At 58.4% G+C, this 15,690-nt stretch overlaps 1 protein-coding gene across 1 annotated transcript in view; it reads right to left on the reverse strand.

Annotated features, from left to right (window-relative positions):
- TMEM132D (transmembrane protein 132D) overlaps positions 1–15,690 on the reverse strand; it is a gene marked incomplete at both ends in the record, with an annotated part of 576,289 nt that overhangs the window by 6,329 nt on the left and 554,270 nt on the right. The window contains 2 exons of the mRNA XM_080821223.1: positions 1,048–1,324; positions 3,298–3,503. Of these exons, the coding sequence (XP_080677349.1) occupies positions 1,048–1,324; positions 3,298–3,503 (483 nt within the window). The remainder of the gene's footprint in view (positions 1–1,047; positions 1,325–3,297; positions 3,504–15,690) is intronic.

Below are 15,690 nucleotides of genomic sequence, written 5' to 3' on the forward strand. Positions count from 1 at the left end.
TTCACACAAAAAGATTTCTCGCTTTTCTGGAGAAATTTGCAACATCCGGCCGTGCTAGATTTGCATTTCCTCCGGCCCCTCCTCCCTCGCCGCACTCCTCACCAGCCCCTATTGTATCCCCAGCACCTGGGGCCCAAGTGGGCTTCTGTCTTTCGGCTCACGCCCAGCCTGCTTTGCTCACTGTCACCTTCTCTGGTCTTAGAGATCACTGGAGCTCATGACCCCTGGGTCACTTCAAACCCGTCTATTTTCCTCCTTGAGTACAATGGTCTCTTTTAAATACCAGCCAATTTGCTGGAGCGGATGTGCTCTAAATCTTGCATAACCCAATACTCCCACTGATGAGGCTTCCTTGCACCCAGCTGTGGCAGAAACCCCACGGCAAGGCCGGTGGCCCGGTCGGGGGGAGCTGCTGCTGTTTGTTCTCAGACAGGAGGTAGACGACTAAACCCACGGGACCTCCTGGAATGGCGTTTTGGGGGAGTGTTTGTTCCAAAACCTCCTGTTAAATCCTGGTCCTGCCCGATCTGTCCCTAGCTGCAGGTGCCCCCAAGACCGCGAGGGGCATAATAACTTTGTTCCTCTCCTTGGCTCATTTCTGAGATCCCCTGTTTTCACTGGGCCTGGGGTAGGACTTGAGGCCGCGTGGCATCACGGTGGGATGGAACGCTGTGACACCAGGCGATGGTCAGTGGGGCGGAGGGCTCAGCGAGAAGCCGCTGGCCATGTCCATGCCACGGCTCCCATGAGGCCAGCTCAAACCCAGAGCCTTTTCCCCACGACAGTAACACCCAGCATGGCAAGGAGACGGACAGCGTACTGGGGTTTCAAACATGACACATCCAGAGGAACCAAACAGCATTTGTCAATGCAAGCAACAAGGGAGGAACTTCGAGACTCTTGTCATATCCTTACACCCCCGACAGCATTCAGGAGACAATCTGGTTCGCTCTAGCAAGAGATGTCCTAAGCAACGACGAACAATTCTCACCCGGGCAGAGAAGAGGCAGAGGGATACAGAGGGCCCTTGCCCTGGGGGTTGCTCACCTGAATGGTGGTCATCCCAAGCTCCTGGCCAACGAGGACCTGTCCCCCCTGCAGCTTGGCGATGCGGGGCTCCTCCACCTGCATGAAGTCGCCCACCAGCTCCGTGATGTCCACCTGCCAGTCTGAGCCCAGCAGGTGGGCCAGGTGGCCGCCCCGGTCCGCCGCCTCAGCCACGAACTGCGTTAAGACGCGCACCATGGCGTGCTGGTACTGGAGCGTGCAGCCGCGACCCCCCCTCCTGTCGTCGTCCTCCTCCTCCTCGCTGTCCCGGGCCGGCCTGTCAAATGGTCAGGTCGGGTTAGCGGGTGCTGCCTGGGGCCAGCGGCAGGGGCTGCAAAGGTGAGCGGGCGGGGAGCCCAGCCCGGCGGGGTGAGACCCCAAATAACCTGACCACAGGGGTGACACCGGTCCTGACAATCGGAAGGGGCTGGTGTGGTCAGCAGAGCTCCCAGGGGTCCCCACCTCCCAGAATGCAGTCGGCAGAATCCCCCGGCTCAGAGCACGAGCTGCACCTAGTAACCTTCCTGCCGCGGAAGATCGTAGCCAAAGTGACAGGGTGTCACTCCCGGGATGCGGCTCTAAGAAAGACCGTGACTCTTCTCGCTTGGTGGTCTTTCCTTGGTTCTTCCCCTGCTCGCCCTGAGCAAGCGAGCTGCCACGTCGGGAGAAGCCCCGTGGAGCTGGCCAGAAGCCAGGGCAGCGGCCAACAAGGAACTGGGGCCCTTCACACCCCGAGCTCCCGCCGACACCCCCGCCCTGGCCGTTGGTGAGGGACCTCGCGAAGCCATGCCGGCATTCCCGACCCGGAGACACCGTGAGATCATACGCGTCTTCTTTAAGCCCCTAAGTCTGGGGACCCGTCATTACATTGTGCAGCTCAGCTGATAGGGCTGTGGACGACCGCGATGGCCCCATCAACCAGCACGCGTGGGGGTCAGTATCAAACTCGAGGTAACGGGACAGTAAGCACAGAAAGGACCGAGATGCTTTGGCTCGGGGACAGATGTTAGCTGCTCCCTTTGTGACTGACGCCTTCCGTCCAGCCAGTTCTTCCTGGCACTTGGCGGTCTCCATCTGAGCAACAGCCCAGTCTGTGGCCGGATCTGAGCTGACACCGAGATGGGCCACGATCAGACGAAGCCAGTCCTCTGGTGCATCCTCCCGGCTGCCGCCCAGCTCGCAGCCTCAATAACCACTCCTAACCCCACCCCAAGACCCCGCGCCTAAGGAGAGGGTCCCACCAGCTCAGCCATAGAGACCCCGCAGAGGGGTCTCTATAGAGGGTCCATAGAGGGTCGCTGCCGAAACTATCTTCCCGCCATGCGTGGGACCCGCAGGCTGCATTCTCGAAGCTGTCCCCTCCCCCAGGGGCAGAGAGACTAATGGGGGTGGAGCTCCAGGGGCAGGGACATAAAAGGCACCCCTCGGAGAAATGTCAGCTGTCCTCCCGGCTGAGCGCAGACACCAGGAGTGCTCCCTACTCTAATCCCACGTACGCTCACTTTTGACTTTCTATAGGTGTCTGGCGTGCTGGTCCTCAGGGTTTCTCCAAGATCAGTGTCTCTGAACGAAGGACCTGACCTCCTGCTACCCTCCTGTTACCTGGTGGCCCATGTGGATAAAGGACACCTGTCCCTCCAGCAGATACCTCAGGGTAAAGGACCAGACACATGGGGGACAGTCTTGTGACCTCATCTCCCCGAGACCAAGCAATCTCTGAACTTCTGGGCTGGGGGCACAGAGAGGCCGCCCAGGTCAGCAGAGTCTGCTCCCAGGTCTCTCTAGGGGACCTCTGTCATTTGTGCCATCCCAGAATCAACTGGCCCCTTCTTCCAGTATCGACCCATCGGTTCCGGTGGGGCTGACCTCTTCCAGGTGCTCTGACTCCAGCCAGGGAATCGTGCCACAGCCTCAGCAGACAGTGTGCTCTATGCCCTCGCTACACGGACGGCCTTGGGGACGGGCACACAGTCCAAGGGAGGCCAGCGTAACTCGAGGACCTCTGCTGGAACCAATGGGAAGGAAAGGAGGCACTTTCTGCAACTCTGGAGCTGCAGGAGAAAAGCTGGTAGAGGACGAGGCCAGCACACGCGAGCCAGCCCACGAGGGGGGGACAGACTCCGTCCCGAGGGTGCCATTTGCAGCCCCGGATCCAGTCATGCCTGAAATTAGCTGCCTGCAAATATGTGTCTTTAGCAGAAGCATATTTGACTCTGGTCTCTGATAGGAAGTCGCGACTAGCACGCCCACCTTTTGTTGGAGATGATGGGCACCCTCCAGCCCTTGATCTGGTTGAGCTCGGTGTCCGAGACCTCGATCTGCAGCGGGAGCCGGGGCACCCACACGGTCATCTCCAGGGGGCTGCTCAGGTGCTGGTAGGTGAAGTTCACCACCACGTTCACCTTGCCCTTCATCTCCTTCCCGTTGACGAAGACGTAGTCACATCTGTCAGACACCTGTGAAGAGGAGGGGGGGGGCAGGCGGTGAGATCTTCCCATATGCCGTCGCTGTGGGAACAGCAGATGCTGTAGGGGTCTGACCGCTCCTCCTCGGACCCCTTCTTCCGGTCTGCGTGCAGCCCTGCCCCCCTGGTGCCACAGCCAGGAAGCTGAGCTCTCCTGCTGCATGTTCTCCGGGCAGATGGCCCCTAGGCGTTGGGAGCCGTGCCCCGAGCCACTGGGTGCTGCATGCTACCCGCCCACCTTGGCCTGCTGAGCTCTGGTCCGCCTGGAGGAGGGGCACTGTGTGCACAGCCACCAGCCCGAGAGCCTCCTGCGGGGATGCTGAGGCTAGTTTCACAGGAACTGCTCTGCTCTGCTCAGTCTCCCTCAACTGTGCATCCTGTGCTCTTGGCTCCCATGTGGATTTCTCTGGAGAACTTCCGTCTCAGCTGCGGGGGTGGCTGTGACCTATACTCTTCCCGGTTCCTTACGGAGTCCCATGGGATTTCTCCCCACGAGCCCAGCAGGGGCACTGCCCTGCGGGTGTCTCTTCCTTCCGTGCTCCCCAATCTGCCCCTACTCCCTCACTCTGCCTCCTGGAGCCCCTCTCCGGTTAAGTCCATGTGCGAGGCTCTGTGCCCTGGACAGGGAGACACAGGCACGTGTTAGCTCCTGCCGTCCAATGGGTAGCCCGAGACCATGCACTCCCCCAGGAAGGGGCAGAGCCACGGCTGGGCACTGGGGGTGCGGCTGTGCCGCCCACGTTCTCAACTCCTGCCCCGTACAAGACCGCTCCTTCCTGCCGGCAGCTGAGAGAAGAACCAAGTTCCGTGGAGGGACCTCCTGCTCTTGTCTCTGCTTTCCAGAATTCCGGGTGTGTGGGAGTGTGCTAGGCTAATTCGTGGCCCCTAAGATGTCCGGTCCCGAGTCTCCGGAACCTGTCAGTGTGACCTTTTCCACTAAAAGGGACTTTGCAGATGTGGTTCAGTTAAGGATGCTGAGATGGGCACATTACTGGGTTATCATCCTGGTGGGCCCCCAGGATCACCTGAGCACGCTCACAAGAGGGAAGTGGAAGGAGATTGGCGGCTGTGGCAGAGGACGGCCACCCAAGTGGGATGCCACACTGTGGGCTCTGGCAATGCAGAACGGAGGCACGTCCAGAGGGTCGAAAAGGCAAGGACAAGCCTCCACCTCAAGCCTCGGGAGGGTGAGCTGCCAAAAATGCTTCCCAATGCCTGCCTTCAGAACGCGCCGTGTGGAGCCCAGGCCTGTGCTGTGCTCGGGCAGCCCTCGGACATGGACACAAGCCTGAAGTGAGCACAGAGGGAGCACCCGTGTGGTCAGGGAGCCCTGACCACGCGCCCGGACCAGCAGCTGAGCACAGCACGTGTGGTCTCACGCACACGAGCACCCAGGAGGGAGGGGGATTCTTGTCCTCGGTTCACAGCTGGGCAGTCTGATGCCCCGAGATGTTCGGTAACACTTCCCAGGGACGCACAGCTGGTAACGTGGAACCCAGACTCCCGCCAGGCCACCCCAGCTGCCTCCGCCTGCGGGTGCGGTACCCCTGCCTGAATGGGCCTCGCGGGCTGGACTCCTAAGGGATGCACCCCTCCCCCCAGCACTCGAGGGGTGTGGAGAAAGCAAAGCAGAAATGATCACATAGTCCCCGTCATGAAAAGCACTTCCGACGAAGGCCCCTTTCATCCGCGCGGTTAGGCAGCCGGGATGCAAAACACACAAAGAGGAGCCTGGAGGTTTGGCGTCTGGGGACGATCAGCAACAACCCTGGAGAGAAACATGGACCCAGGCCCGCGGATGAGTCAGAGGAGGTTGTCATCCTGAGTATCTGCCAATAGCAAACTACTTAAATCTGGTGGAAAGGCCCGATGGAACAGCTCAGGCGGCTTTGTCACCATTGTGGCCTGGCCACCACGCCTGTAATCTCAGGGTTTTTCTCTTTCAAGTCTTCCAGCGAATCAGGCTGATTGTCACAGATGAGCTGACTGGAGGAGGGAGAGGGAGGGTGGGCGAAGAGGAGGAAGAGGAGGGGGAGGGAGGAGGGGAGGGAGGGGAGTAGGAGCAGGTGCAGGGGAGGAGGTGAAGAGGGAGGGAGAGGGGGAGGGCGTTAGGAGGGAAGAGGAGGGGAAGGTGCGGGGAGAGGCAGGGGAGGAGGAGGGACGGGGAAGAGGAGGAAAAAGAGTGGGGAGAGAGGGCGGGAGGTGAGGAAGGAGGGAGGTGGAGAGGGAGAGGGAGGAGGAGGGAGGGACGTTGGGTTTGGAAGACGGGTTTTCAGGGCCCTGGGCTGCTTCATGGATGTAACTTTCTGGCCCTCTCGTTGAAGGAGGTGTTCAAGGACAAGGAGGTGGGACAGCATCTCAGGCAGCCCTGCCACCTCGACCCCCCCCACCCCCGCATTGGAAGACAGAGCAGGGCGGGTACTAGGGTAGATTATGAATAAAGAGCTCAGTCTTCATGTTGTGTTATGTTTTGCTTTGCTTTGAAATTCAGTGTTTATTCTTCAAAGTAATAAGAAGGAGGGGGAGCTAGACACTGATAAAAGGAGGAGGGAAGGCAGGACTTCACACCCAAGCAGTGTCCTTTAAGGGGCGGATGGAGCGATGGCATCCAGGGCAGGAACTGCAGTACTAGGGCTGAGGGCAGGGTGCCGAGGTAGAGGTATGCACGTGTGTGTGCACATGTCTGTGTGTATGTGTGGTATGTGCATGTGTATGCTCATGTGGGTGTTTACGGGATGAGCATGTGCATGTTCACATGCATGTGCGCACACACGGCCACATGCACATATGTGTTCCTGCACACACGTGTGCATGCACGTTTGCATGCATGCGCGCACACACGCATGTTTGGTTGCGCTGTGTGCATGGTCATGTGTGTATGTGTGCACACATGTGCACGTGTGGGTATGCATACACACGTGTCTGTGTGCATGCACTGTGTATGTGTGCACACATGTGTGAATGTGCAGGCGCACACATGTGCATGGTTGTGCACGTTGTGTGTCTGTGCATGAGTATACATACATGTGTTTGTGTGTGCATGTGTGTATGTGTTCATGTGTGCATGTGTCCAGTGTGTGCACAGATGTGTGCGTGTGCAGGTATACACATGCACATGTTTGTCTGTGTGCAAGTGTGTGTGTTCATGTGTGCGTGTGTGCACAGATATGTGCATGTGCAGGTATACACATGCATGTGTTTGTATGAGTGCCTGTGTGTGCGTGTGTTCATGTGTGTGCACAGATGTGTGCATGTGCAGGTATACACATGCATGTGTTTGTGTGTGTGTGCCTGTGTGTGCATGTGTTCATGTGTGTGCACAGATGTGTGCATGTGCAGGTATATGCATGCATGTGTTTGTATGAGTGCCTGTGTGTGCGTGTGCACACATGCATGTGCATGTGTGTGCAAGCACGAAGTGTTCATGGCAAGTAATAAGAGCGCCAACTGTCTGACAGCAGGGTCTGTGACTCTCCGCCCCTACACTTCCCTGGGTTTCCGTGCACGGCCAGAGTCTGCACGTGGCAGGGAGCATGATGGCTTGCCAGCAGCAACTGGCCCCAGTTTGGGTGCACAGTGGGACTGTACTTCTAGCTCACATGTTGTTAGGGATGGGACTCTCTTTTTTTAAATTTTAATTTTTTTTTAAAGATTTTGATTTATTTATTTGACAGACAGAGATCACTAGCAGGCAGAGAGGCAGGCAGAGAGAGGAGGAGGGGAGGCAGGCTCCCCACCGAGCAGAGAGCCCGATGTGGGGCTCGATCCCAGCACCCCGGGATGGGACCCTCTTGACAACAAGTTGGGAGCAGGAGCCTCGTGTCACCTCCTGGTGGGAACACTTAATTTCCCAAAAGGGACCTTCCAGGGCTCCCCGTCCCTATCTCTGGTGCCAGCACCGCTGGCGGTGGTGACCCCAGCCAGGAGCCCAGCAGGCCACGCCGCTGAGCTCAGAGCCTCCCGCAAAGCTGCAGGGACGGGCATCAGGCAGCCCAGGTGGCAAGCAGAGCTGTCTCCTTTGAATTTGCTGATTACGGGTTACGTTCCTTCACATTAGCCAAGCTATCCCACCCAGCCGCATGCACAGACATGTTCTGAGGACTGCATTAGTAGAGAAAGAATGCACCAAATTAACAGATTCCGTGGGCTGCGGCAGGGTGAGTAAGACACATGAAGGCAGATGAAATAATGAGAGGGGGTGCTGGGAAGATCCTAATTCCTGAAAACACAAAATGAGCCAGGAATGCAACTGGGGTCTGCCCCGGGGGTCAGAGGTCTTGGTTATAAACAAGCATCTTTCCATGATGCCCGACTTAGGGGACCCCTTCCCCCAGCGCTGCCTCGTGCTAATGGCTTTCTAATGATGGAAACAGTGTGCAAAGGAAGTAAGTGAGAATCAGGGAAGAATGACCTGTGGCTTTGCAAGGCTGCACCTTGGAGGAAGCTCTGGGGAGGTTGGAGGGGATCCGAGGAGAGAATGAGAGCCCGCCCAGGAAGGACTCCGGCAGTGAATGAAAGGGGGTGTCCTGAGCCTCTGTGCTGGGGAGTTGGGGGCATGACACCTGCCTGGGGATCCTGATGCTCATAATTGCATGGTTTGGGGACCCAGCACCCCCAGGCCCTGCTTGTTGTCATTTTCACAGGGGGAGCAGACCTCAGCCTGGGGGTGTCTGAGATCTCTCTCTGCCTATGACTCTGTTCGGGCTGCGAGTCGGGGGGGCTGCTGCTCTGCTGGCTCCCCCCATCCTTCATTGATTCTGAGTGTGCTCCAGCCTGTCTGGGGGAAGCAGAAAAGGGGTGTGTGTGCGAAAATACCCAGAGAGAGGGAGGGAGAGGGAGAAGCGGAGGGGAGGGAGACTCACATGGCAGATGTCATTCAGTTAAAGATTTTGAGATGAGATTATCTTGGATTTGGGGGCAGGCCACAAATGTAATCAGCATCCTTGTAAGGGAGACACAGAGGGAGACCTGAGAGACAGAAGAGGAGGAGGCCACGTGTAGGTGAAGCCAATGACGTGGCAGGGACACGGCCACTCAGGCAGGAGGGCAGGCTGCCTGCATCCCCCCCAAGAGGCAGGAGCAGACCTCCCAGGGCCCCCAAGGGGGCATCAGTTCGGCTTCTGGCCTCCAGAATTGTAAGGAAAGTATTCCTCTTGCATTAAGATAGCAAACTCATGGTCCTTTGTCACAGTGGTCACTGGAGACCAGTCCTCCCCCCGGGCGTGGCTCTCCCTGCCTTGTCCCCTACTTACAGGCCTTCCCCTGGGGAGTTCCACGCCGAGCCTACCACATGGGCGCTGGCCCATGCTTGGCTCCAGGCAAACTGACCAAAGGCTGGGTTCTCTCTGAGTTGGGAAGACACCTGCCGGGTCCTCCCCATAGCCCACCTGGGTCCTCCCGCATCCTGCAGTCCCCACAATAACCAGATGGGCAGGATGTGTCCCATCTCCGGGCTCCCGACTTCCCCTCCCTCTCCCTGACTGTTGCCAGATGAATGGACACATGGATCGGTCCAGGTGAGTGCACAAGACCTGCCCGTTCCTCCCGAGCGACGCTGCATGGGGCTGAGGTGGGAGGGAACGATCTGGGGGGCCTCGCCCCTCTTTCAGACTCTGCTTCCAGGCAGCCACCCTGTGCCTGGCCCCGGAGATCATCCAAACACTGGCCCTGCTGTGCACAATCCCTCACTTGAGTCAATTTAATGCCATCTCTCTTTTCTGTTCGAATGCTGTAAGAATTCAAATCTTATTTAAATATCACCGACATTCATGGTAAAATCTATGTTTTTCTGATGTCTTCTCTTTTCTTTTTTTCCCCCCAAGAGCTAGAGGTAAGGATGTTAGAATTCTACCCCTCCACCCAGATTCGGCAAAAGTAAACAGCCTATTGGGATATTTGCATCCAGTTCTCAAGGGAGGTGTTACCTGTTTGAGATTAGTCTTTATCCTGGACAAAAATCACACCATTAATAATAGTGATAGCAATGGACTCAGGGTCTAATATTTGCTGAGTGTTTGTTATGTGCAAGGCACCTATGCTAAGCATCTCATACATAATTCCACATAATCTTCCACATACGTCTGTTGGGTAGGTACTGCTGTCTCATGTTCCAGAGCAGAAACTGAGGCACACCGTGCCATAGCCATGTGGGACATGTTTCCCTGGGCTAATGGATCAGAAGACAAATTTACTGGCTTACCAGGCTAGGCTAATTTATCAGGAGGCAACTGACCTCACTGGCATCCGTTAACTCGAAGTAGGCAGGCTTTCACCAAGGGACAAGCAAGTTTTCAGTGAACACACGGAGGACAAAGAGCTGTAGCAGTGTGCAAAGGGAGCGAGCGGACTGCAAATCAGACAGCCCTGACGGGGGCTCCCTGGCGGCCCCCCCACCATGTCCCTCTGTGGAAGCCATGGCTCCCAGGACCTCAGAATAGGACTGAATTTGCAGACAGGGCCTTGAAGAAGTGATAACGTTAAGATGTGGCCTTTTGTCAGGAGCAGGACACACAGAGGCCTGGGTGCTCGTAAGAAGGGGGAGCATGTGTGGACACAGGGAGGAGACAGCCATCCCCAAGGACAGCAGCTTCAGGAGAAAGGCGACACCCCGACCTTGCACTTCCAGCCCCAGAATTGTAGGAAAATCAACATCTGCTGAGTAAGCCCCTGGCTGGGGTATCTCCTTATGCAGCCCGAGCCGAACCCTAAAGCCTGTTTTCCCACTGCGGGAGGAGATGGTCTGCGGGCAGGGGCCCCCGGCACCCAGTGGGGCTTCACACAGCAGCGGTGAGAGTGGGTGCCCAGGACTGCTCTACCGCTCCTGCCCAAGGCTTACATGCAGGGACATGACTCATCCCCGACGGTCACCTCGCAAGGCGGTGTTCCCACACGGCCCGCTGTGCAGAGCAGGAAACCGAGGCACTACGCGATTGGGTGACGGGTTTGGGTTTGCATGGCTGGAAAGCACTGGGATTTGCACACAGGCCATCTTGGCACCACACCGTGTGACTGATTGCGGAGCACTCTGGGGAGCAGACCCCGAGACAGAAGGTCAACCAGGCAGCAGCTTCTGTGGACAAAGCAGGAAGGGCACAGAACGGGCAGGGGACTCTCCAGTCCAGTGTAGACCTGGCGAAACCTCTCCCAGCTGCAGCGAGGGGCCCCGGGGGCCAAGGCTGGCTGCCCACGAGAGAAACCACATGCGGGTGCAAGTAGCCAGGGCCTCATGCCACTGTCTTCGTCATCCATCAGCTGGGGCCGCCAGAGGAACAGTACGGCTCAGTTCGGAACCGAGGCACCCAGGGAGCTCGGCTGCCCACGCTCCTGAGCAGAACAGAGAGCCCCTTCCGGAGGAGCATCTGAGGGGCACCCCCTCCCCTAGCCCCACGTGGGCTGCTTGTTTATGTCACCAAACATGGATATTCTGGCGTCTTTGGAATCATCTGTGTGCAACAACCTAATTTTTCCTCTAAAACCCTACATTTAAGTTCCCAGGAGGCTCTGTTATTTTAAAACCCAAACCAAACCTTTCGCACGAGCCTACGTTCCCACTTGTAGTGTTCCCGGGGTCAGAAGGAAGAAGGCGCTCAGGGAAGGCTCTCTTGTCTTTGTTCTCAACACGACTCCACATGGGGCTGGTGCCGTGGGTCACAGCGGCCTCTTGGCCCACGCCACAGTGGGCGTCCAGAGCCATGCACAGAGACTCACGCGCATCTCCCTCTGGGGCTGCTGGAGAAAAAACTCCCCGTTACGTGCAGACGCACACGGACAAAAATACAGACACGAGGGGAAGCCGGAATCCTTGGGGAAAGCATCTCCAGGACTGACTTCCGTTCTGCCACCAGCGCTCAGCCCCCTCTGGAAACTACCAAACGTGCGTCTTGCTCTCTTCCTTCCCTTTTGGATGGCACGATGGTCTTGACCCTGAAGGCACAGCCAAGGTCAGGAGGAAGTGGACGTGTGCTTCCTTTCAGGCCTGAGTGTCCATGTTCCCTTGGTGGTCCGTGGAGCTCTTGCAGGGACAGAGCCCGAGGGTATGGAGCCCGAGTCCCCCACACTCCAGGCAGCAGCTCCGGAGCCCAGCACGAGGGAAACGCAACACGGGAGACACGGGGCCCCAAGCGTGGCGGAGGGCCGGCACTGTCCCGGAACTCCAGCCGGGGCCGGGCTCTGCGGGGTGACCCCGCAACGCAGAGGTCCGAGGTTCCCCCTGCACCGTTCTGGGCTCTGCCTCCCAGGCTCTTCCCACTTCCTCCTGGGACCCGCGGGCATCACCCCGGTGCCCTCACCTGCTGCAGGGCAGCGGCTGGTCTGTGCGGTTTCCACCCCACGCTCACGGAAGCCGCTGGGTTAAAGCTGTTCAGAACAAGGGTTCCGCCACCCAGGGCCCCCTCCTCAGAACTCTGGGTCTCACGCCCAGTGGTAACCCCTCGCGTTCAGAGGGACCCGTGACAGCAGAGCAGTGACCTGTGCAAGGGGACATTGTCTCCGTGTTTGTAATTCTGGGGCCGTCTTCATTCTTGCAGGTCCGGGCGGGGAGTCGGGGGATGGCTGCTGTATCACACTGCCTCCGTAGCACCCCCTGGGTCTCTGCTCCCCCTTCCAGCAGGGGCTTCGCAACTTTGTATCTAGTTACAATCCCCCCCTATTCCATTCTCTCTGGTCCAATGACCGACGCACCTGCCTCCCAGCTGTGCCCTCAGGGATATGGCGCAGAGAGGAGGCAGCCGCCTTTGCCGGGGGCAGTGTGACTTCTAGGTCCTTCCCGAAGATGTCTGCAGGGTGGGGAGGTGGCTGAGCATCCCCGGAGGCGGATCCGGCTTCTCTTCCTCGTGTCCTCCTACCCAGTCCTGACACTGCCCAACCCCGCGGGTGTCGTGGGTCCGACAGAGCAGAAGTGACGTGTGTCACTTCCGAGGGGGGCACAAAGAGCCGGCGTGCATTCTCTGTGATCTTTCCTCCTGCCGGGGAGCCCCGAGATGCAGGCGTCCTGAGATGCTGGGCCATCTCTGCTTCTGCGGAGGATGCCCTGTGGGGCACCTGCCGGCGTCTGAGAACAGGGGGCGTGGGCTGAGGCTCTACCTCTCGTACCCGGCCTCGCAGAGCCCACCCTGCCTAACTGGTGTGGTGCGGAAGACCTGTCTCCGATCCACAGCATCCTCCAGGCCTGGACCGGCGCCCAGGGCCCCGTGGGTGCGCCCTAACACACCAATGAAGGAACGGAGGTGAGACCCACTTTGCAACGGGTCCTGATGTTGACTCCGGTGTGGCACCAAGTTCCCTAAGCCCGCGGGTCCAAGCCGGTCGGTCATCGCACCGGCATTGTTTGACGAATATTCCGCGAGGCTCCCTTTAACATCCTGAAAGGGACTCACAGGTAACAGAACTCGCCTACAAGACGCTTTATTAACATTACTGTCCCTGACTGGGTATAAAGTGCACATGAATTTATAAGGGAGTGACGCCTGTTTCAAAGCGCAGTTTCTTCAGCACGACTCACCAGGAAACGTCTCGAAGCTCCCTCCCCCGGCACTTGGACCCAACCAACACGTAGACCACCCTGCCCGCCCCCCACCCCCCACAAAGGCAGCGGGTCCCAGGACGAGGGCACAGAGAGGCGGCCGCGGTGGCTCGGCGCCGTGCCCACGAGGAGACCTCCCCAGCTGGGTGACAGCTCCTGGTAAAGTCACCCACAAACCCAAGTATTCCTTCGAATTACCCTGTGTTGGCTCCTGAGAAATTCGGTGTTCTGTGTATTCAGCTGTGGTCCAGATAATAGGGGCACCTGTTCCCCCTAGAGGGACATGTAACTGTGAGGGACGCGGAACACGTTTTTACAGCATGAGACTGTTGGGGACGCCACACTGATGGACATTAGCGCCTCTGACTTTTGCTCACAAAACACCCAAGAACAATGCAGCGCTCCCACACTTTGGCCGACCCCCTCCCCGCCCCCGTGGCAGGCTCGTCCCTGTGGCCATCCGTGGCGCTAGACTGGACATTTTATCCTCAGACCTGGCCCTGCTGGGTCCTCGGAGGGCACTCAGTGGCCCCAGTGCATAAGCTTCTGTTGCCCAGGTCCCAGATTCTCGGGAGGAGAATCACCGGCTTGCCGTTGGCACGTGGGCAGACGAGCCAACAGGGTGAGGCGTCTTCACAAGGACCAGGGCGCGCCTGGGCAGCCCTTCTGCTTTGCGGCAGGGGAAGGAAGCAGCAGCAGCTTCTGGGAGCTGCAGAGACAACGCACATTTTTCTTCCACGCTGCGAGAATGAGCCTTCCTGTTAATGGCTCTCCTCCCCTCATCAATCCCCATCCCGACCCGCTGTCGGTGCGCGTGTGATCAGCATACAGTGGCCGCAATCAAGAGGCTCGCCTGCCCTCCTCTGGGCCGGCCACTCTGCCGTCCACGGGAAGTAGCCGGGGCCGGGGTCTGGGCAGGATGTCTGCTGGTAGAGGACGCCCCAGGCTTGAGCCTGACCCCTGCCGAAGATACTCCTCCGACAGGAGAGGGCATCCTCTCTCCTGGTGGAGGTGTCCATGAGAATGGTACCCTTCCGCCAGAGCCCTGCAGTGCACAACCTGTCCAACCACACACGGTGACTCTGGAAGACAGGGCTGGACTCTGTAGCATGGAAAACACACTAAATCATCCCATCACCAGCCCCGTTGCCAAAGGCCTCGTGGGCTCTTCTCGATAGTTGCTTCCCTGGCACTGAGCCTTCCCGGCCAGGCTGAGTGTGCTGGGTGTCACCTCTGCCAGCCCTTCTGGGACTTCCGTCTCAGGCTTTCCCAGTCAGGGTTTACTGGCGAGTGGGACGGCCCGCTCTCACTCGTGAGACCGTCTGCTCACCTGCTCCGGCCTCCCTCCTTCTACGGAGCTCCCCTCGGCCAGTCGCCGAACAGGAGGACTCCCTTCCATGCCTGCGCCATTTCCCCCACTTGTAGGGAAGGAAATCCCAGGAATACCCAAGAATGGCAGCCAGACAGACAGGTGCAGACCAGGAGCTCCGACCCTGGCTCCACATTTTACTGACCTGATGCTGTGAGCTGCTGGCCTCCCCTGTGTGCTCCCCACCGGTGTGCTCCCCCATGTGCTCCCCACCGGTGTGCTCCAGGGCACAGGTGCAGACCAGGAGCAGCTCCCAACCTGGAAAATGGGAGTGAAAGGCTAGCAGTCCCCTCAGGGAGACGCAGGGTTGAGTGGTGGTCCCTGGAGGCACAGGGAGCAGGTCCCAGCATGTAGGAGAGAGAGTAATACAGCTGGCGACGTGATGGAAACCCCTTTGCTCATCACCCACAAAACCCACAAGCACCGGCCTGCCCTTCTGGCGAGGCCGCTCTCAAGTCCGAGTCGAGCCCAAGTCCGCATTGTTGCAGGATGGACGGGTCCCCCGCATCGTCGCCCCAGGCAAACACCACCAGCTTCCCGAGGGCTGCACTCCCACTCCCCAGCACCAGCCAAGACTCCTGGCTCCAAGGAAACCTGAGGAAAGTCACTCCCCCCGATCCTGGCAGGAGAGCCCAAGCCAAGCTGCTCATCTGTTCTCCCAGCCTGGTCTCGGTTTGGAGTCTGGGTCTGGGGAGGTGGCTCAGATCCGAAACCCTCGGGCAGCCTGCTGCGGTGGGACAGGCGTGGCCCCGCGGGAAGAGGGGAGGCCACGGCCCCACTCGGGCTGGTGGGGGTCACGTGATCTCTTCCCGCCCCTCTGCCATCCGGGAGCCCTCGCGGGCCACCACCTCTGCTCGCTCACTCAAACGCGTTATTCTCCAAACTTTAGCAATGTTCCATCCACCTGCACAACAACATCGGAATCAGACCTAACCTACAGTTCTAATATTTTGATTAAAATTTTTGACCTGCTTTTCCCACCGTTTTGTTATGACATATTGTGACTGGAGAGAAAGACTGAAATTGTACAGCGAGCGCTGGAGACCCGCCCACTAGCTTCCACTCGTTTTTCCCGTATTTGTTTTATCACAGATCGCTCCGCGTTCCAACCCTCTGTCCATCTTCTTTTATGATTCATTTCAAAGGAAGCTGCAAACATCAGTACCGCTAACACGAAATGCTTCACCCTGCCGCATCTCTGCTCCCTCCCTCCAGGCGCCCCCCGCAAGGCTCGCTCGGAGCCCAGTTATGCCCGCTTCCGAACACGCACACGGCCCCTGAGTGTGCCCA

Source organism: Martes martes (assembly GCF_963455335.1).
Source record: "Martes martes genome assembly, chromosome: 13".
Classification (NCBI taxonomy): domain Eukaryota; kingdom Metazoa; phylum Chordata; class Mammalia; order Carnivora; family Mustelidae; genus Martes; species Martes martes.